This window comes from Myotis myotis, unplaced genomic scaffold, assembly GCF_014108235.1.
Source record: "Myotis myotis isolate mMyoMyo1 unplaced genomic scaffold, mMyoMyo1.p scaffold_m19_p_38, whole genome shotgun sequence".
NCBI classification, from domain to species: Eukaryota; Metazoa; Chordata; class Mammalia; order Chiroptera; family Vespertilionidae; genus Myotis; species Myotis myotis.
Window position 1 is genome coordinate 1,687,214 of NW_023416344.1, and position 21,725 is coordinate 1,708,938.

The window sequence follows — 21,725 nt, forward strand, 5'->3', positions numbered from 1 at the left end:
AGACTGTCATCACACCTCTTTCTGTTGTAACATCTTTTCTGTCGTTCTCACGGTCCAATTAGTAGGGGCAGTGGCAGGAGAGGAGGGAATATGTTCATTCCTCCTTATTCTCCCCCAAAAAAAGAATTTTTTTTTTTTAGGCAGTTAATTTGTTTTCCCCCTGGCAGGGGGGGCGGCAATAGTTTAATCTGTGAATCTAATTTGTCTGCGTAAATATTGGCCTATTCTATTTAGTAACGTGAAGTCATGCGGGACTTTTTTTTAATTTCCGAATAGTAAGATTTAGCAAAGGCGATTCGTTTTTGTACATGAATGCTCACGGTTTCCTTGGGAGTGAAACGGAAAAAGAAAAAAAAAGATGTGCTCTTGGTGATCTCTGATTTTTTTTGCAAGAATTTTGGTCAAGTAACAACCGTGAGCAGGTCCCTAAAATAGTTTTTTTGCCGGAAAATTTTTGTATGAAATGCTGTTGGATGTATAAAAAGTTGCATTGTCCGGTAACCCTTGGCATAGGGGAAAAAATAGACCTTTCTTGCTTGTAAACTATCAGTGTCAGATTCTACGTGCGTCAGAGCCCTTCTGGCTTTCTAGACAGATCTTCGTTTCGCGTATCAATGTGACATCTTCGAAACATCTGACGCGGCACATAGAAACCTCAAGGCAATCGTATTCGTACGCATTATTAAACATGCAAGAATTTCCTGAACGATGGTATCCTAGGATGGAGAATCCCTCTAAGATTAGCCCTTCTGGGGGAACCATTCCTCGGAAACTATGGCTCTCGGGTTTGAGAGTGAAGAGGCTGACTTTTGGGGGGCGGGGGGGGGGGGAGGCTGACTGAGGGGGGTGGAGCCCCTACCACTCCATTTACTTGGACAGATATGTCCACCAGTACGCGGCGTTGAACAGGGCGAACAGGAGCGGGAAGAGGAGGCGGGACACCTTGTCGATCTTGCTGACGCTGTTGTAGGTCTTCACTTCCCGCTCCTCGTCATCGGAAGAGATGGGCACGTGGACTGGGGACGCCTCCTCCCGGGCCTCGGGGATCGGCTCCAGGTGGGCCGGCACCCGTCCGATGGGCCCCATGGGGATCTGCTCCCCCTGGGGGATGCTGGGCGAGTGGGCCGCCCGCCTCCTCCTCCTCACGGCATACAGGCTTCTCCGGCCCTGGCGGCGTCCCCGCCGCTGCAAAGGAGAACGAGAGCGTGAGGGCGCGCCATTGGGAGAGCCGTCAGCAGACACCCCGGGGTGTGGGGGTGCCACGGGACAGCAGGTGACGGTGTTGGGGGTGGAGGGGAAGGACCGGGGACAGCTGGTGGCGCTCTCTATCGTGACGGGGCCCGGGTTACACAGGGGGACCCGTCACAACGCCCAAAGGTGCCCTTCGTCTGCGGGTGCCCCACACACTGGGGTGCCGCTCTGCACGGATGAGACGGAGGACAGGGGGCCTGTCTCAGGGCATGACTGGCATGCGGGGTGCTGAGTGGGGACACACTGTCCTCTGGAATTTTCTTTGAAAGGCATAAAAAAATACGATGGAGTGATGGATGGATTGAGGCTGGGGGGATGGATGGATGGATGATAGATTAGATAGATATAGATAGATAGATAGATGATAGATAGATAGATAGATAGATAGATAGATAGATGATAGATGATAGATAGATAGATAGATAGATAGATAGATGATAGATGATAGATGATAGATAGATAGATGATAGATGATGATAATGATAGATAGATAGATAGTAGATGATAGATGATGATAGATAGATAGATAGATAGATAGATGATAGATAGATAGATAGATAGATAGATAGATAGATAGATAGATGATAGATAGATAGATAGATAGATGATAGATAGATAGATGATAGATGATGATAAATGATAGATAGATAGATAGATAGATAGATAGATAGATGATAGATGATGATAGATAGATAGATAGATAGATGATAGATAGATGATAGATGATGATAGATAGATGATAGATAGATGATAGATAATAGATAGATAGCCCGGCCGGTGTGGGTCAGTGGTTGAGCCTCGATCTAGGAACCAGGAGGTCACGGTTCGATTCCCGGTCAGGGCACGTGCCCTAGTTGTGGCTCCGTCCCCAGTGGGGGGCGTGCAGGAGGCAGCTGATCCATGATTCTCTCTCATCGTGGATGTTTCTCTCTCTCTCTCCCTTCCTCTCTGAAATCAATATATATGTGTGTGCGTGTGTGTGTATCGGGGTTTTTTTAAAGAGAACCTGGAAGAAGAGAGGAAGGAGGAAGGGATCGGTACCCTGTTTCTGCCCGCGTCGCCCTGGCCGTCCCAGGCCCAGCTCCTCTTGGTGAAGTAGTTGACGGTGGCAAACTCGATGAGCGCCGAGAACACGAAGCCGTAGCACACGGCGATGAACCAGTCCATGGAGGTGGCGTAGGACACCTTGGGCAGCATGCTGCGGGCGCTGATGCTCAGGGTGGTCATGGTCAGCACCGTGGTCACGCCTGCAGGGAGCGGGAGCGGGCGGGGCTCAGGGCCGTCACCCAGACCCCACGCGGCATCCGAGCGCGACGGGCGCGGGTGCGGGAGCGGGCGGGGCCCAGGCCGACTCACCGAACACGGTGCGGGCGGGCACGGACTCCCGGTTCACCCAGAAGGACACCTGGGACAGGATGACGGTCATGACGCAGGGCAGGTAGGTCTGGATGAGGAAGTAGCCCAGCTTCCTCTTCAGGTGGAAGTCCGCGGTCAGGACGGTGAAATTGCCTGCGAGCAAGAGCCGGAGCCGTCAGCGCCCCAGGACCCACGCGCCCCCACCCCCGGGTCTCCAGGGCGTGTCCTGTGCCCCGGGGCCTGCCCTCTCGGCACCTCCCCTCGGATAAGTGTTTGTTTGTAAGGTTCAGGCAAAGGAGGGGATGGAAAACCCATGGGTTTCTTTTTTTAATTAATTTTTTTTTAAAGTTTGTTGATTTTTTTAATTTTTTAATAGATTTTAGTGATGTCAGAGAGGAAGGGAGAGGGAGAGAAACATCAGTGATGAGAGAGAATCATGGACCGGCCGCCTCCTGCACACCCCACACTGGGGATGGAGCCCGCAGCCCGGGAGTCGAACCCTGACCTCCCGGTTCCTAGGTCCACGCTCAACCACTGAGCCACCCCGGCCAGGGCCGAATGTGGTCATTTTATAAATCCTGTGGTCCCCAGCCTCTGAGGCGCCTGCCCTGAGGCTGCCTTTCCCGGGGAGATCGGATTTCTGTCTTTCTAATCCCCCGCCCCTCTGTGCCCCTCCACCCACCCCCTGGCCGCTGCCGCTGCTGCCAGGGGGACTGAGGGTTTGGCCTCTCAGACAGAACCAGGCACATCCCTGCGCCCTGTGGTGGGTGGAGGGGTCGGGAGGCTCTGAGGGACTGGGGGTGGCCGCCCCCCACGGGCTCCGTGCCTGCCCTGGGGCCTGTCCCTCACCCCCATCTGCCCCGAGTTCGGGCACTTCTTTGGCGATGCCCCCGATGCCCCCGGGCCTGCTCTGGCTCTGCCTGGCCCTGTGGGAGGCCCGCGGGGACCCCCGTTCATCCCCGAGAACGAGGCAGCGCTGACGGTGAACTGGTGAGGAGCCGGGGCTGGGGGGACGGTGTGGCCAAATCCGGCCCGCCCGCCGGGACTCACCCACGCTGGTGGAGCAGCTGCCAGAGTGCGTCTCGAACCCGGTCAGGTAGTACTGGCTCAGCCGGGAGCCGTCCTCAGCCACAGCCAGCCCGTTGGTGACGTTGTTGTCCAGCCATACGTAGGTGATTTCCTCGCTGGTGTACGCGTCTGGGGTCGGGGGGACAGGGAGAGCGGCATAAACAGGGCGTCACCTGACACCGGGCCCGTCCGAAGGAGCCAGAGAGACGGGAGAAAGCCCCAGTCCAGCCCGGCGGCGTGGCTCAGGGTGTGAGCACCGACCTGTGAGCCAGGAGGTCAGGGTTCGATTCCCGGTCAGGGCACAGGCCCAGGTCGCGGGCTGGATCCCAGGAGGCAGCCGATCAATGATTCTCTCTCATCATTGATGTCTCTCTCTCTCCCTCTCCCTTCCTCTCTCTCTCTGAAATCAATAAAAACATTTTTAAATTTATGTTATTTTTATTTTTTTTTGCTAATCTCACCTGAGGATATTTTTCCATTAATTTTTTTTAAGAGAGAGTGGAAGGGATGGGGAGAGACAGAGAGAGAGAAGCATCAATTGGTTGCCTCCTGCATGAGCCCCTCCTGGGGCTGGGGAGCCTGCAACCGGAACCGTAATCCTGGCCTCCGACCGACCATCTCTCAGGGGAGCCAGGCAGGAGGCTCTGTGATGTTTTCACACCAGAGGGAGGGACCGACTGGGGCATTCATCCCCGCCCGTCCCCGCCCCTCCTGCCCGGGCCGACAGTTCTGTCCACCCCCATCCCGCGTCGTCGTCCCTCACCCCTCGTCCCTTTAGGACCCCTGTCCCTGTCCCTCTCCCTTTCTCTCTGAAATCCATACAAACACATTGAAAAATGAGCACTCACAGCTTCCGAATTTCAGGGAGCAGGTGTGCTCGTCCATGGGGAAGTTGTAGAGCTGCATGGGGCAGTCGGCGGAGATGGTCAGGCTGCAACAGAAGAGAGAGAGTCATGGGCCTCCGGCCTCCTGCAGGCCCCCCGCCCTGGGGATCCAGGAAAGTCGGACTGGAGGACAGGTGCCTGCCTACCTCATTGTCTCTGATGAAGAGACTCCTCTGATAGACCAAAGAGCTTCTAGCTACACATAGATAATGAATTTCAAGTACTGCCCCAGCATAAGACGTGCAGAACATGTCTATGATGTCCTTCAAGCAAGTTACCGATGGTCCTGCGCACCTGTATGGTACCGCATACCTGTATGGTACCACCTGCTTAAGGTAGAACTCAGAAGCCGCGCTCAGCCAATTCCTGCGCAAACATGGTCCTTTGCTGCCCCCCTGTGGCCATTTGGGGGAATAACACTTTGTGTCTCTGTCCGCGGTATGCTCACAGACACACACTAGGACCCAGTTAAAAACTTCTAGTTTCGTGTGGATAATTTACTCCAAATGTTACCCAAACACGTGTAACACGTACACAATTCCCTTCAAGTAAGTGACTGATTCTACTGGACACCTGCTTGGGACTATAGGCTATTATTATACCAGAACTTAATACCTGCTGTCTGCGGAGTCCTGCGCATAAGTGATCCTCTGCTGCCCTCCTGTGGCCATTCTGGAGAATTGCACATATTACCAGTTTTCCCATCGAGAAACATAGACTGTACCGAATTGGAATGAATTAAAAAACAACAAACCCCTAGCTGGTTTGGTTCAGTGGATAGAGCGTCTGCCTGCGGACTGAAGGGTCCCGGGTTCGAGTCTGGTCAAGGGCACATGCCTGGGTTGTAGGCTCGTATGGGGGCGTGCAGAAGGCACCTGATCAACGACTCTCTCTCATCATCGATGTTTCTATCTCTCTCTCCCTTGCCCTTCCTCTCTGAAATCAATTTTTAAGTTTTTAAAAAGAAGGACCAGCCCTAGCCGGTTTGTCTCAGTGGATAGAGCATCAACCTGTGGACCAAAGGGTCCCGGGTTCGATTCCCATCAAGGGCATGTGCCTTAGTTGCAGGCTCCTCCCTGGCCCCGACCTTGGTCAGGGCTCCTAGAGGAGGCAACCAATCGATGTGTTTCTCTCACATGGATATTTCTCTCTGTCTCTCCCTCTCTCTTCCATTCTCTTCAAAAAGCAATGGAAAAATATCCTCAGGTGAGGATTAACCAAACAAACAAACACAGGAAGAAAGCAAGATTTACCGAATATATCTTTCGGTGCCATATTTACCCAGATAAATATAGATACAGAAAAAGATAAAGATATAGATGCTCATATGTCTATAGACTCACAAACGTACTAGTTCCTAGTTAAAAACTCCTAGTTACATATGGACGATTAATTTCAAATACCACCCCAGAATAAAACGTGTATAATGCCCTTCAAGCAAGTTACCGATTATGCTGCGCACCTATATCGAACTATCTGCTCATTACGCTAGAACTTAAAGGACGCGCTCAGCCAATTCCTGCGCAAACACGATCCTCTGCTGCCCTCCTGTGGCCGTTTTGAGGAATAACACTTTGTGTCTCTGTCCGCGGTGCTGAAGCTCCGGGCGGAAATCCCTGGTTCTGCTTCCAAACCAGGCGGAGCCAGGTCCGACGGGAGGACAAATGCTTGCCTGCCTCCTTGTCTCTGATAGACTTCCCTGTCCCCCAGGACTCAGGACACTCACGGGCACTGACCCCAGAGCTGCCCCTTCGGAGGGTGTGGAGGAAAGGGGGATCCTGTCACCGCCTCCCAGCTCACCTGCTCCCCAAGGAAAAGGTCTCCTATTTGGCATGTCCCCTCAGGCACGTGGTCGCCCCCTACTGCCCGGGGTTTTCATGGCAGTGAAATTGAAACTGCCATGTGATCAGCACCAGAAATTCCAGCTGGAAAACCACACAAAATGGGCAGTCCTGGGTTCTGCACCTTTCCCCTGCCCAGCCCTGCAAAGGAGGCCTGGGGCACTGCTGGGCAGGGGTGCCCTTTAACCGTGTTCCAGCCACCCTGCCTAATATATCTGTTGGTGCTGTGTGTTTTTTAAAGATAACAAACTATGAATTTCTTTTATTATAATTTTTTTTTGGTTAATCCTCACCCGAGGATATTTTTCCATTGATTTAGAGAGAATGGAAGAGAGAGGGAAAGAGAGAGCAATAGCGATGTGAGAGAAACACATCCATGGGTTGCCTCCTGCAAGTGCCCTGACCAGGGCCTGGGCCCGGGAGGAGCCTGCAACGGAGGTATGTTCCTTCGACCAGAATCGAACCCGGGACCCTTTGGTCTGCAGGCCGATGCTCTATCCACTGAGCCACACCGGCTAGGGCTGTTGGTGCTGTTTTTAACTAGACACTGGTGTGTTAATGTCTGACAATAAAGACAGGTAAAGATATACTTGCTTATGTGTGTATGTGCTCATGCACTCCCAGTGCCTAATTCCAAACTTCCGGTGGCATCCGGATAATTTATTTTAGATCCTACGCAGGAATAAAACATGTGGAACATATATGCACTGTCCTTCAAGTAAGTGACTCACTATACTGCACACGTCTCGGGATCCACATACTTCTTACAGGAGACTTGGAAGGACGCTGTCAGCACATCACCGAGCGAAAATGATCCTCTGCTGCCCTCCTGTGGCCATTCAGGGACTAACACCTTCCACCTCTGTCCAAGGTGCTGAGCTCCCAGCTAAAGCCCAGTGAACACGACTACCCCCACCCCCCGAAACCCCCTACAAAACCAGCTACAGGGATGAAGGACCGGGCCCAGGTTCTTCCCAGGCAGCGCCCGGAGCCTCCTCTGTCTAGACCAGTGGTTCCCAGAGTGGGGCACACGCCCCACAGGGGGGCAGTTTGAGTGTTAAGGGGGACAATTGGAGAATAAGTTATTAGCCATGACTGTTTTGCATTTCTTATGGTTCTAGGGGCCTCATGGACAGTCTAGAAAAAATATATACAGTGACATATTTATGCATCTCAGTTCTGTATTATGTTTGGAAACTTTATTTGCTATTTTTTCCTATCCCGTCATATTATTATTATTGAAACAATTCCTTAGCGATGTCTTCCTCAGTTCGTCCACTGGCCTTTTGTTCTTCTCTCTCTCTCTCTCTCTCTCTCTCTCTCTCTCTCTCTCTCGGATGCCATGTTCTTTGGAAGCTCGTTTAGACCAAGCTCATGGCCCCTGAGGCTCCCTCCGTGTGAATAGGAGCTCGCTTTGTGAATAATAAGAATTCCATGTCGGGGGAGGGGGCATCAGGATGGTAGCGAGGCTTCGGTGGGGCGTGGCCAAAGCAAGGCTGGGAACCACTGCTCTAAGGTGACCCTGTCCCCCCATTGCCCCTCTGCCCTGTGCCCTGGCCCCCTGCCCACCCCACGCTGCACCCCGTATCCCTGCCCTGTGATGTCTCCACCCCCATCCTGCGCTGCCCATGATAAGCCCCCGTTATAATTCCTGCTGCACCTGCACTGCGCCCCTTGCCCTCCTCTTGTGATCCCTCCCTGAGGGCCCTGCACGCTCCACCCCGGCTCCACACTCCCCCTCCCCGCGCCCTCCCGTGGTGCCAGGCCCGCAGCTGCCCCCGCAGGACGGACGGACGGAGGGACGGGCGGACGGGCTCACCGCATGGTGTAGAGCAGGGTCCCGTCCGACTCCAGCCGCAGCAGCTTGTTGGGCGTGGTCGTGTTGTGCACGACGGACTTCTTGCTGTTGTGGAAGTAGGTGTCCGGGGTCCAGATCTTGCCGGCCATCAGGTTGTTGAGCGACAGGCTATGTATGGGCCCCTCGAACTGCAGCCGCTCATCATTCCAGCTTTGGCGGAAGAACACGTCGATGGTGTATTCCTGTGGCAGAGCCGGGGGGTGGGGGAGAGAGGGGGGCATAGGTGAGGCCACAGCTCGGGGAGCCCCCTCCCCAGGTCTTTGTGTTTATCCCCTGGGGCCTGGCGGGGGCCCGACCCGCACCTACCATCTGCGTGTCGGACACCGGGCCAATGCTGGTCACCAGGATGTCGGTGTTCACCACGGTGGTCCACTCTGAAACAGACCAGGGGCCTGAGTGACGCCGCCAGGGTCCAGCCCTCCATCCAGCTCCCTGAGCATCTCTACCGTCCTGACCCCGCCCCCGCCCCCCGGAATTCTTCTTATCCACAAAGGGAGCCCCTGTTCGCGTGGAGGAAGCCAAAAAGGCCACGAGCTCGGTCTAAACACGCTGCCAAAGAGCATGGCGTCCGCGAGAGAGAAAAACGAAAGGACGGAAGGACAGCGGACGGACCGAGGAAGGACTCACTAAGGAATTGTTAAAAAATAATAATGTGAAGGGATATGAGAAAATAGCAAGTAAAGTTTCAGAACACATCACAGAGAACTGAAACGCATAGATATGTCACCATATATATGTACAGACGGTCTAGGCCAGTGATGGCGAACCTAGGACACGCGTGTCAGAGGTGACACGCGAACTCATTTTTTTGGTTGATTTTTCTTGGTTCAATGGCATTTAAATCTATAAAATAAATATCAAACATAGAAGTCTTTGTTTTACTATGGTTGCAAAGATCAAAAAATTTCTATATGTGACACAGCACCAGAGTTAAGTTAGGGTTTTTCAGAATGCTGCCACGCCGAGCTCAAAAGGTTCACCGTCACTGGCCTATGGGGCCCCTAGAACCCTAAGAAATGCAAAACATTCACAGTGAATGACGCATCCTCGAGCTGCCCCCCTTAAACATCAAACGTCCCCCCCCCCCGGGCGTGTGCCCCACGCTGGGAACCCCTGGGCTGGAGGCTGCTGTCGCACTTGGCGACCAGGGGAGCTTTTCTAACGCGTTTGTTACATGTGGAGGCTTGACCACCACCCAACGAGGAGGCAGGAGACAGCACCCATCCCATCCAGAAGGAGCACGGCCTGGCGGGCGGGGCTCAGAGCTTGAGTGTCGCCCTAGGAACCAGGAGGTCAGGGTTCCATTCCCGGTCAGGGCGCAGGCCCGGGTTGCGGGCTCGATCCCCAGTGGGGGGCATGCAGGAGGCGGCCGATCCATGATTCTCTCTCATCATGGATGTTTCTCTCTCTCTCTCTCCCTCTCCCTTCCTCTCTGAAATCAATAAAAAAATATATATATGTTTTACATTTTAAAAAAAGAACGTTCTGGGGAAGAAGGGAGCTTCTTGCATCTGGAAGATGCTGCCGAAGGAGGCTGGAGCCGTGGCGGTGGCCGGGAGCTCCGGGAGGGGCTGCTGGCATCTCCTGGGAGGTGAATGGAGACGGAGGGCCGGTCCGCCCGGGCCCAGCCAGGGAGCGGCACTCACCTCCGAAGCCGGGGCGCAGCCTCTTGTCGTAGCCCTCCAGGAGCCCGTCCAGGATGCGGGTGTACATGGTGATGTTGTCCTCGGCCTTCTCTTCGGAGTTGGGCGGCGTCTGCAGAGAGCTTTGGGAACAGGGACACAAGAGGGTTCTGGCTCCTGCTCATCATTTCTTGCTTCTTTTTTAAAAATTATTTTTACTGCCCGGCCGGTGTGGCTCAGTGGTTGAGCCTTGGTCTGGGAACCAGGAGGTCACGGCTCGATTCCCGGTCGGGGCACAGGCCCGGGTTGCGGGCTCGATCCCCAGTTCCGGTCGGGGCACGTGCAGGAGGCGGCCGATGGATGGCTCCCTCCCATCAGTTGTGTTGCTCCCTGTCCCTCCCTCCCCCCCCCTCGCTGAGAAGCAATGGAGAGAGCACCCTCAGGTGAGGAGTACCAGCACGTTAAGGGGAGCCTTCCCAGCTCAGAGCCAGCTGTGGGCCCCAAGGGGTCAGCCCTCGGCAGCTGGGGGGACAGCGGAACCCCGGGACCTCCTAAGGGCTGGCCGCGGGGTCCCGGCTCTGCTGGCTCTACTTTCTTTGGGGGGATTGGCCGAGAGCTGACCGCAGCGTCCGGGACGGGTGCTGGGCGGAACCCATGTGGGCCTGCCTGCTCCTCCCCGGTCCTGGACGCGGGCCCTGTCACCCGTCGCCTCTGAACAGATCAATTCCCTTCCGACCGAGGAGGGTGGCAGTTCTGTGGGTCTCCCTGCCACACCCCCGTGGAGATGCGACCGGGTGAAGCTCTAAGAAGCTAACGTTCAGTCCCGTTGGTGCGGGGCCCCCGACGCAGCTTTCTCCTCCGCGACTCACCTCTCAGAGCACTGAGTGCGCCCGGCTGGCGGCTGGGGGCGGACCATGAGGCAAGAGGCACCCTTTTGATTCCCAGTTGGGGCTCATAGAGGAATCAACCAATAAATCGAAAAGCAAGTCGATGTTTCTCTCTTTCCTCTCTCCCCCTCCCTCCCTCCCCCTCCCTCCCTCTCTCTCTAATCAATAAATTAAAAAGAAAAGGAGCCCTAGCTGGTTTGGCTCAGTTGATAGCACGTTGACCCACGGACTGAAGGGTCCCGGGTTCAATTATGGTCAACGGCACCTACCTAGTAACAGAGTCATTCCCTGCCCTGGTCAAGGTGAGTTTGGGAGGTGATCAATGGATGTCTCTATCTATCATCTATCTATCTATCTATCTATCTATCTATCTATCTATCATCTATCTATCTATCTATCTATCTATCTATCTATCTATCTATCTATCTATCTCTATCTATCTATCTATCTATCTATCTATCTATCTATCTATCTATCATCTATATCTATCTATCTCTATCTATCTATCTATCTATCATCTATCTATCATCTATCTATCTATCTATCTATCTCTATCTATCTATCTATCATCTATCTATCTATCTATCTATCTATCATCTATCTCTATCTATCTATCTATCTATCATCTATCTATCTATCTATCTATCATCTATCTATCTATCTATCTATCTATCTATCTATCTATCTCTATCTATCATCTATCTATCTATCTATCATCTATCTCTATCTATCTATCTATCTATCTATCTATCTCTATCTATCTATCTATCTATCTATCTCTATCTATCATCTATCTATCTATCTATCATCTATCTCTATCTATCTATCTATCTATCTATCATCTATCTATCTATCTCTATCTATCTATCTATCTATCTATCTATCTATCTATCTATCATCTATCATCTATCTCCCCCTCCCTTCCACTCTCTCTCTTAAAAAAATCAATGGCAAAATATCCTCAGGTGAGGATTAACAACAAATTACACGCTGCGTGTCACAGCCGTGGAGAGGACGGGCCCTCCCCGGTCACAGAAAGCAGAGCGTGTGCCCCCACCAGGGCCAGGGATCGAACCCGCCACCGAGGCGCCTGCCCTTGAGCAGGAATCAGACCCACGACCTCTGGGAGTGAGGGCCGGCGCCCTAACCACTGAGCGGCCCCGGCCAGGGCTTATGACGGTGTTTTTGAAGGGGGCACGTTCAGCAGTGATGTCCTCGTTTCTGGGGGAAGGAAAAACACACACCACATCCTTTGAGCCTCGTCCTACCGGGAGCGGAGCTGCGGACACAATCAGGGACGCGTTTCTCGGCCACGTTCTCTCTGCCTCCGCGGGCAGCCATGCCTGATTTACATAATTGGGATCAATACCGGCCGTGGCGGCCCCGGGTTCGCGCTCACTTACTCGGGGACGTGGCCGGGCTGGCTGTAAGCGGCGGCCGATCTGTCTCCCTAAGTGGCATCTCTGGCTGCGCCCTCTCTCCCCCCCGAGTATTTAATTACTTCTGAGAAATGTACCTCCGGCCGGCTCGTCCGTTACTTTAAACTCATTAGGTGAGCACCTCGAAAGGGCACGGGCTGGTGAGCTTTGTCCTCAGAGCGTCCACCACACACCTCTCGGGCCCACCGCGTTCAACAACACGATGCAAGAGGGCCCCGGCCGGTGTGGCTCAATGGACAGAGCTCGGCCTGTGGACGGAAGGGTCCCGGGTTCGATTCCCCAGCGAGGGCCCGTACCCCTGCTGCAGGCTCCATCGCTGGCCCGAGTTGGGGCACGTGCAGGGGGCAGCCAATCGATGCCTCTCTCTCTCTCCCTCTCTCTCTCTCTCTCTCTTTCCTCCCTCCCCTCCCCTCTCTCTGACAATTAAGGGAAGAAATATCCTCCGGTGAGAATCAAAAGCAAACAAACCAACCATTCCCTGGCCATTGTTTTGTGGACCCACTGCTCTTCCGGATACAACCGGATACAACGGAGTGCGGCCGACCCTTCAGGACTGACCCTCCCCCCTCCCCCCCCCCCCAATCCTCGCCAGGCCCCCGAGATGAGATCGCCGACGTTGTTGTTGCGAAGACTGAGAATGAAGTGCCCCTGGGCTCCACTGGTCACCGGCTCTGCCCTTCGGCTCTGAAAACCCGGTGCAATGACTACAACTACAATAGGGCTTCCAGTGAATGGCCTGGCTTCCCTCCCTCGCCCGGCCCTCCTCTGTGGCATTGTGTTGCCTGGTACGCGGCCGTGTGTGTGTTTCTGTGTCTTTGTTAACACTCACCCGAGGATATTTTTCCACCGATTTTTTTTTTTTAGAGAGAGAAGAAAAGAGAGAGGGACATGTCGATGTGAGAGAGACATGGTGATTGGTCGCCTCCTGCACGTGCCCGGACCAGGGCTGCGAACGAACCTGCAACCCAGGTGCGTGGCCCCTTCGCGGGGACTCGAACCCAAGACCCTTTGGTGCGCAGGCCCACGTTCTGACCACTGAGCTATTCTTTTTAAAAATTATTATTATTGATTTCAGAGAGGAAGGGAGAGGGAGAGAGAGAGAGAAACAATCCATGATGAGAATCATGGATCGGCGGCCTCCTGCACGCCCCCCACCCCTAGTGGGGACTGAGCCCGCAGCCCGGGCGTGTGCCCTGACCAGGAATCGAACCCTGACCTCCTGGTTCATGGGTCAACGCTCAGCCACTGAGCCACACCAGCCAGGGCAACACAATTATTCCTACGCCCCTTTCGAGTAACAAGCAAGTGACAGGAGCCGTATCAAAGACGAGACATCTACCGGGGCTTTTGCACCCAGAGGTGAAGACGTCTCTTTGGTGGGGGCTGAAGGACCCCCCGCCAGCCCCTCCCCCAGGCTCAGGGGTGTGAAACCCGGCTCCCTGCTTTGCTAGATGCCCCCTCCCTGGACAGGACAGGCTCCAGCGCTGAAAACATGGCGAGGCCGGGACGTGAAACCCCACTTACCACGGCCGTCTGAGCCCGAGGTGTTCATTGTGGGGAAACGTGTGACAGCGGATGAGAAAGTGACTTGGAGATGACTAAGCAGTCGTGCCTTCTCATAAGAGCCACCCATGTGTAAATCATACATTTCAAGGGGTTTATAATAACAAAGCATTAGGCTCGGGGGAAAAAATCATCGCGCCAAATTGAAGGTGAAGTAGGATCCCTGTTGCATACGTAAATATGCATAAAAAATATGCAGAGAAGCAAGAGGGAAGAAAACACGCGAAAATAGGAAGGATGCTGGCTGCTGGGGGGTGGGATTAAGGATACCCCCCCCCCCGTTTTTATACATCAGTCTGTGGCTCACGCGAGCATGTGCGTGCGCACACACACAGGAGGTATTGTTTCCGGATGGGCGGTCGCTCTGACCTCTCCCTGCAGGGTATTCAGGACCCCGAACCCCGGGTTCTCCCGGGAGATGGGAGGGCAATGTACCGCCGTTCAGTGGAAGCTTCCAGAAACCAACAGCCACCACTCCGTGGCGCGGATGACCTCAGGAAGCCACCAAATTAGAGGAGAAAGGGAGCATTGTCGCTGCTAATGGCTGCGGCCCTGGGCCCATTACCTCCCATTTCAGACCCGCATCCACCGGGACCGTAATAGCTGCCTCCCGTCGCTGCAGAAGGCAGATGCACCGCCGTCCGCCCCGCCGACTCTCAACAGCGAGACGCACGGATGTGCGTGTCCCTCAGCCCTGACATGGCGCCACACGGGTGCCGTCTGCCAGTAAACAACCTAACGACCCCATGTGTCCACGGGGAGATGTGTACGTGGGGTGCGTTTTCACTTACACACACATGTTCCTTCAGGGACACGGGGGACACCATGGTGATCAGCTGGGGTGGGGAGTGGGCAAGGAGGCTTTTGTGGGTTTTCCGCACACTGGACGGTGCGGGGCGGCGAAGGGGGCGAGCAGACGCCACTGGGCGCGTCTCTGAAAGGCGCGGGCGCCCCCAGAACCCCTGAAGGGGGGAGCGCACAGGACCACTTACCCGCGGCGGAAGTCCAAGTTCAGGAACAGGTAGAGGACCAGCAGGGTCTTGAGCATGGGCATCTTAAGGGCCATCTTGGCGGACGAAGAGCCGCAGCTCCCACCACAGCCTCAAGCTGGGAGGGACACAGAGAGGACACCCCGTAAACACCCACGTTTCCTGCTCCCGTTCCTGGAATCAGCTCCTGCTCCTAACACACGACTGGCCCAGAGGGCACCCGGCTGCCCTCCCCCCGGGCACGGCTCACGTTGGGCACCAAGAGAAATGCCCGTCTGGCCTCGTGTCCATTGACAGCGCGGCGGCCTCCCGCGTCTCTAGAACTTTGTTTTACCTCTTTAGCGTGTTACCAGCTGCCCCCCGCTCTCCGTCCTCAGTGCTGGACGGGATGGAACTGGTTTTTGCTGTGTGAGCCACGTGGGCTGGCGCTTACCTTTCTGGAATCAAGGGCAGCAGACGACGCCTGGTCCCGCCAGATGGGGAGAGAGTCTGTGAAAGAGGGAAAAAGAGAAGGAGAAGAAAAAAAAAAGGCACGTTTAGGAAACCAGTCTATCAGGGTCGGGATAAAACCCAACTGCAGGTCAGGGAGGCGGCCCCTTGTCAGTCGGTCCCCAGGGAGGAAAAAACTTCACGGCGCCCCGCGTATTGCGGGGGGAGGGGGGTGTCTCTCGGGGTCTGTGCTGGGCTGTCAGATACGCATCCTAAATCCAGGCAGGCGGTCCCTCGGGCGCTGCAAGTAAACACCGAGCGAAGGAGGCGCCCATCTCCCAGCCTCTGCGCATAGGGCCGGGGGCGCGCGCAGCCCCCCTCGGGTTCCCAGGGCGCACGTTCCCCAAGGAGACCCCAGGCCGCTCTGGATGAGGTTTCTCGACCTCAGACACAAGCGAAGCCCCTCGTGCCCAGAAGGGCAGGGCGCCCGGGTTCCAGGCGGTGGGCGCGCGGGGTGGAGGGGGGAGGAAGAGGGGGGCTGTCGCCTGACCCGGGCTGGAGTCCCCGCAGCGAGCACGCGGCGCTGCCATCCTGGGCGGCGCCTCGTGCTGCCCCTCCGCCCAGAGCCCCCCAGGAAAAAGGCTGCGCTCCCCCAGTCCCCGCACCGTCTCGGGGGCTCGCGGGGAGAGCGGGGCGCCACTGCGGAGCCGCAGCCTCGGCCACCCGGCCTCCCGCCCCGTGCGCAGCGGCGCGCCTCCGGCTCCCTGCACCTCCCGCCTCGTTCGGTCTCTCCCACACCTTTCCCGCTCTGGTCCCGGGTCCGAGACGAGCCAAGCGCCGCGCCGCGCCGGGCAGCGCCTCCCTCCTTGGCGAGGAGCGCGCGGTGCAGCGGCGGCTCCGAGTCCCCTGGCCTCCAGCGGGCAGCCCGCACGCGACACCCCGCCAGCCGCTCGGACACCCGGCGCGCCTCTCAGCCCCACGGCTGGCGGGGCTCTCCAGGGGGGCGATGTCAGTGACGGCAGCGGCGGGGTTCCCTGCGCCCCAGTTCCCAGCGGCGAGCGGGAGTTGGCGCTGCGCCCAGGTGCCGGGTCCGGCAGGGCTGCGCCGCCCGGTGCGCCCCTGCCCACCCGCAGCAGCCGGGGGGTAAAGTTTGCGCTCCCGGCCGCCTGCTCTCCAGCTCCCCTCGCGGACCCTGCAGGGTCCGCGGCTCCCGCGCCCCCGAGGACAGGGGCGCGAGCTGAACGGGCATCGCCCGTCCTCGCCGCCTCGCCCGCAATCCTTACCTCGCGAGCCTGGGGCTTACCCTTCGCGCCGACCCCCGGGACGCGAGCCGTCGGCTACGGTGCGTCCTCGTCCTCTTCTGGCCGCTGTCCTGTCGCCTGGCCGGCAGGCGCGGAAGGCCGGTGCGGCGTCACCGCCCCGTGCTGCCCGCGCGAACTTGCCCGGGGCTCCCGGCCGACCTGGTCCCCGGCTGAGTCTACGGGGCGCCCCGCGCTCCCGCCGTCCCCCCCCCTGCGGCTCCGCTCCGCGCCCCGGGCCGCGCGCTGCAGAGGCCCCCGCGCCCTCGCGCGCGCGTCCTCACCTCTCCAAGTGGCACCCCGCGCGGTGGGTCCGCGGCGCCGCCGACGAACCTTCCTCCGCTGCGGAGGCGCCGCCAGAGGACGCCAGACCCTCACCAAAGGCGCGCGCGGGCCGCGGGGCGCAGGGGCGGGCCCAGGGCCCCGCGGGGCCTGCTTTGGGGACGGGATCCTCTGCCCGCGGAAGTTTTCTTCGCTTGGCTTTGCTTTCCCGACCGCTGTCGTCGTCTGTGGGGCTTTATTGCTGACACAGGGGTTTCTATTTTTTTTAAATATATATATTTACAGTGTTACTGCTCCACAAGTGAGCTGCAACAGTGCATTCGCTCCAGGTGTCGGACCACAGGGATGCCACGTTTATGTAACTGGAGACGTGACCGCCCTGATGGGTACGCGGGGCACGTCTGCGAGACACAAAGTTATTACGCGCGATGCCCGCGCGTCTCCATCCCCGAGACTGGTTTCCTAACGGGGCGTCTGTTATGGAAAATCAATATGTTATGCGACTCCCTTCACCTTTTCCACCCAGTCTCCCCCCCCCAAACCGCCCCTCCCATCTGCCAACCATCAAAATGTCCTCTGTGTCTATAAGGTGTTTGGGGTTTTGTTTTGTTTTTCTGTTTTGTTGGTTCATTTATTTGGGTTTTTTTTTATTCCACGCGTAAGTGAAATCCCCTAGCGTCTGCCTGTCTCTCTCTGGCTTATTTCTCTCCGCGTAAACCCTTGAGCTCCCCCTGCGCTGTCCCCAAAATGAAAAGATTTCATTCTTTTTTTTTTTTCCTTTTTTAATGGCCGAGTAGTATTCCGTGGTGTCTCTGCACTCCGTCTTCTTCCAGGCTGCCTCCACACCTCGGCTGTTTGTAAATAATGCTGCGAGGACACAGGAAGGCCTATGTCCTTCTGAGAATGAACGTGTTTCCTCAAATAAACACCTGGAACTAGGTGGCTGTGTCCGTCTCTGGCTCCTGGGACAGCCTTTGTCGGACAGTCTATTTTGTCCGGCATTAAGTATTGCTACCCCAGCTTTTTTTTTTCTCTCTCTCTTATTTGCATAAAATATCTTTTTCCATCCCCATACTTCGAGTCTGTGTGTCTCTCCAACTGTAGGCAGACGGCTTGTGTCTGGGTCTTGTTTTCTTATCCATTCACCCCCCCAACCCACCCCCTTGTGTCTTTGGATCGGGGCATTGGACCCCTTTACATGTTCACATTGATTATTGCTGGGTATGCAGGTGTTTTGATCCCCTTCTTCCTTACAGAAGCTGTTTTACCTCTCCTGTCGTTGCTTTTTCTCGTCTGCCCTTCTGTGCCGGATGACAGCCTGGCTGGGTAGAGTGGGCTTGGTGGTGGGTCCTTGCTTCCGCCACTCCCTTCTTCAGCTGACAGACCTGGGGGGGCTCCCTGGCAGGTGCTGACCTCTTCTCCTGCTGCTTTTAAGTTTCTCTCTCTGTCTCGGGCCTTTGGCGTTTTGATTAGGACGTGTGCTGGGGGACAGGGGGGCTTCGGTTCCCCCTGTTTGGGGCTCCCTGTCGGGCTTCCTGGGCTTGGGTGCCTTTTTCTTTCACCAGGTGAGGGAAGCTTTCACTCATTTTTTTTTTTCAAATGGGTTCTCAATCCCTTGCTCTCTCTCTCTTCATTCTGCGACCCCTGTGCCGTGAATGCTGTTACGTCTGTGGTGGTCCCAGAGGCCCCTTAAATTATCCTCATTTTTTTTTTTTGGATTCTTTTATTTTTTTCTTCCTTTTTGCGGTTCTGATTGGGTGTGTTCCGCTACCTCTGGTGGCCTCTGACTCACTCCTCTGCGTCATCTAGCCTACTGTCGATTCCTCCCCGAGTCCCGCTCTCCTCCTACGTTCGCGGAGCCTCCTGACGACCACTGTTCTGAACTCTGGCCCCCCGCCCCCCGCCCCTCGGGGAATCATGTGTCCCCATCTTGTTGGGTCCTTTTTCCCTGGGCACTTGTGTCTCTGTGTCCCCTCCTTTTAGCTGCCTCCCTGTGTGGTGTCTATGGCGTAGGTCCTGGTGGAGTGGCCTCACGTAGGAGGTGTCCTGTGGGGCCCAGGGGGGACGGTCTCCCTGGTTCCCTGAGCATATGGAGTGCCCCCCTATAATAACCACAGGGCCCCCCTTTTTAGGGGCAGAGATAGAAAAAGGGGGGCCCATGGGGGCCCTCCCTCACCTGGCCTGATCCTTGCTGCATCCTCACCAGCGCCCCCCCCCCCCCAATGTCTGCATTGCCTCTGCTTTTCAGAAAAAAACCAACACCCCAGGCTCCAATGAATCTGCAATTCATTTGCGACGGGAGGGAAGCGCAGAACCCAAGTGGATTAGGTTAGAATTCAACACACTTAATTGCAGCGTACATGGAAGGGGCTCCTAAAGGGCCATTTCTTTCTTTTTTTTTTTTTTTTTTCTAATGTATTTTTACTGACGTCAGAGAGGAAGGGAGAGGGGGAGAGGGGGAGAGAGAGAGAGAAACGTCATTGGCGAGAGAAAATCATGGATCAGCTGCCTCCTGCAGCACCCCCCCCCCCGCCCCCGCACTGCGGACAGAGCCCCCAATCCCAGCATGTGCCCCCCTGGGAATCCAATGGTGACCTGGCGCAGAGGTCGACGCTCTAACCACTGGCTGGAAAAAAAGGGCCGTTTCTGGATCAGAAAACACCCGTCAACAACAAGTGGTGGTGGGTCAGCTGCTCGGGGAGCCCTCCCTCTGGGGCCCAGGCACACAAGGGGGCTTTCGGCTTGGGGTTACGCCTGTCTATGGCTCGGGGTGCAGCTCCTTATGGGTGAGCATAAACCTCAGGGTCTCTGGGCAGAAACAGGGCCCTTTTCCTGCCGCATAAACAAGAAGGCCGGGTAGCTCAGTTGGGCAGAGCGTCACCCCCCTACGTCAAGGCTGCAGCGTACATCTCCAGTCAGGGCACGTACAAGAGGCAGCCAGTGACTGCATAACGGGGGGGGGGGGGGGGGGGGCGACCATCAGCCCTCTTTCTCTCTCTCTTTCTCTCTCTCTCTCTCTCTCTCTCTCTCTCTCTCTCTCTCTCTCTCCCCCAGATAATAATAATAATAAAACCTAAGCAACCTGTTGGGGCTTTTGCAAATTCCAAATATCCTGAGATTTTTTTTTTTTCCCCCCCAACAGTGAGACATTGGGAATACATTTCAGGACTTTCAGGAACAGGGCACAATATACAAACATTGCAAATCCACAGCAGTGCTATTCTGAATATACCTCTAGGCACAGGATTCAATAACTCTGAATCGTGGGGCTTATCGGATTCTAGAAAGAAAACATACCTCCCGGTGCTGACATGCAAAGAGGGAAGGCTTTCCCGTTCTAACCTGGATACCCTGAACACAGACATTTCTCCCTTTTCTAATTTTCTCAAACCATCAGAACCCCACAAGACGGCACACAGGTGATGCATTACGGCACGGCACCCCCCCCCCCTCCCCCCGAAGTCTCTACAGGTCTGTTTACCCTCATGAATTCCGTTTAAAAACCGAGGTGAAAACCAGCCAGCCTCCACATCAGGCACCTCACAATCAACCTGGCTATTCCTTTCACCTCCAGGTGCTACGATTCCACGTCAGAGCCCGGCGGGGCTGCCGTGCTCTCAGCATATTAAGCAGCACAGGGAAATTCACAATACGCAGAGTTCAGATACGCAGCGGGTGTGAAGCGCTACCACTGCCCACAATAAGTTACCTAGGACTTTTTTTTTTTTGCCAAGACACAGAAACGCAGAGCAGATAAGCCAGGCATCACGTTCCGATCTGTGAGTGACGGACGTCACACCTTAACCACGGACGCTGCAGGAGGCATCACGGACAAGTAACGCATGAAAAACCAGCTGTCAGAGAACAGGTGGACGGCCTGCGGATGGGATGAGCTATCTGTGGAAATGCCCCGGTTCTTTGATGGCTTTTTCTACCCCTGTTGCATGTTCATGCAGGGGGAAGGCAATTGCCTTGAGTGAAATGGAATGGGTGGCAAGGCAGGTGAGCAAGAGGATTGAAAGACTCACCCTCTCCCCGGGAAGAAGTGGCGTCTGGGCTCCCCTCTTCGGTGCCTGGAGACGTCCGAGTCCCAGGTCTGGCGGACCCGGGCGCTGGTGAGGCCAGGAGCTGTGTCCTCGCCTCCCAGAAACTCCCCGTCTAGGACACTCTATATATGACCATGTCAGAGACTTGTGTGCCAATAGGAAGTCAGTGTCCCCCCCGAGAGATGACAGCCTGCCAGCTCAACTCCCATTGGCTCAGTTTCTCGAGTGACATCGAGCAAGTGCGGTGAAGAGAGCCTGGGAGGCAGCAGGGGGCACCCCAGGCCCATAGAACCCCCGGTGCCGTTGGACCGGGCTCAACGGGAATTTTCGTTCGCAGCCTCCAGGCTGAACTGGGGGACGCCAGGCATTGGAGCCCCCAGCCCCGTCCCCATCCGCAGTCGGGGGCCGTGGAGGGGAGGGAGGCCGTGTCCTTGTGGGTGGGTGGGTGGGGGGGTGATGGAGGTGCCTGTGTCACGAAAAATAGGGGCCCCACGAGCTTGGCAACAGGTTGAATGTTGGGGGGATGCACTAGGCCAAGGGTCCACTCCTGTAAAGTGACATGTGCTCCCGCAACTGTGCGTAATTTTGCATCTGGGAAGGATCAAGTTCAAGGTAAAGGCAGAGCAAGAGGGGGCCCTGGCCTGTGTTCTCAATGGTTAGAGCGCCAGTCCCTGCAATGGAGGGTCGCAGGTTCAATTCCTGGTCCTGGTCTGGTTTGCGTGAGCGAGAGGCAGCCAATAGATGTGTCTCGCGTCTCTCTCTCTCTCTCTCTCTCTCTCTCTCTCTCTCTCTCTCTCTCTCAAAAATCAATGCATAAAATAAAAATTTTTAAAAATATATTATTTCTTGAATTTCACAAAAACACCAGTGGGGGATTCTCATGCCAAACAGACACGGTACAAAAACACGCTT

General features: G+C 55.7%; 1 protein-coding gene across 1 annotated transcript; it reads right to left on the reverse strand.

Moving 5' to 3' along the window:
• Nucleotides 1-850: 850 nt before the first annotated feature.
• GABRA5 (gamma-aminobutyric acid type A receptor subunit alpha5) lies at nucleotides 851-20,906 on the reverse strand. Its single transcript, XM_036303759.1, has 11 exons — nucleotides 20,796-20,906; nucleotides 15,192-15,247; nucleotides 14,762-14,876; nucleotides 9,905-10,023; nucleotides 8,565-8,632; nucleotides 8,220-8,440; nucleotides 4,524-4,606; nucleotides 3,658-3,804; nucleotides 2,608-2,760; nucleotides 2,293-2,498; nucleotides 851-1,185 (listed from the first exon to the last, which is right to left on the reverse strand). The coding sequence occupies exons 3-11, from the start codon at nucleotides 14,833-14,835 to the stop codon at nucleotides 868-870; spliced, it is 1,389 nt and encodes a 462-aa protein (XP_036159652.1). The 5' UTR covers nucleotides 14,836-14,876; nucleotides 15,192-15,247; nucleotides 20,796-20,906; the 3' UTR covers nucleotides 851-867.
• Nucleotides 20,907-21,725: the final 819 nt, after the last annotated feature.

What these genes read in the sequence shown, in the direction of transcription:
- GABRA5 (XM_036303759.1), bottom strand. Translation starts at nt 14,835, where the DNA reads ATGGCCCTTAAGATGCCCATGCTCAAGACCCTGCTGGTCCTCTACCTG. An exon ending in CTCCCTGAAATTCGGAAGCT is followed by an intron (nt 3,805 to 4,523) that starts GTGAGTGCTCAT and finishes CCCCGACCCCAG; the next exon opens with ACGCGTACACCAGCGAGGAA. An exon ending in CAGCTGCTCCACCAGCGTGG is followed by an intron (nt 2,761 to 3,657) that starts GTGAGTCCCGGC and finishes TCTTGCTCGCAG; the next exon opens with GCAATTTCACCGTCCTGACC.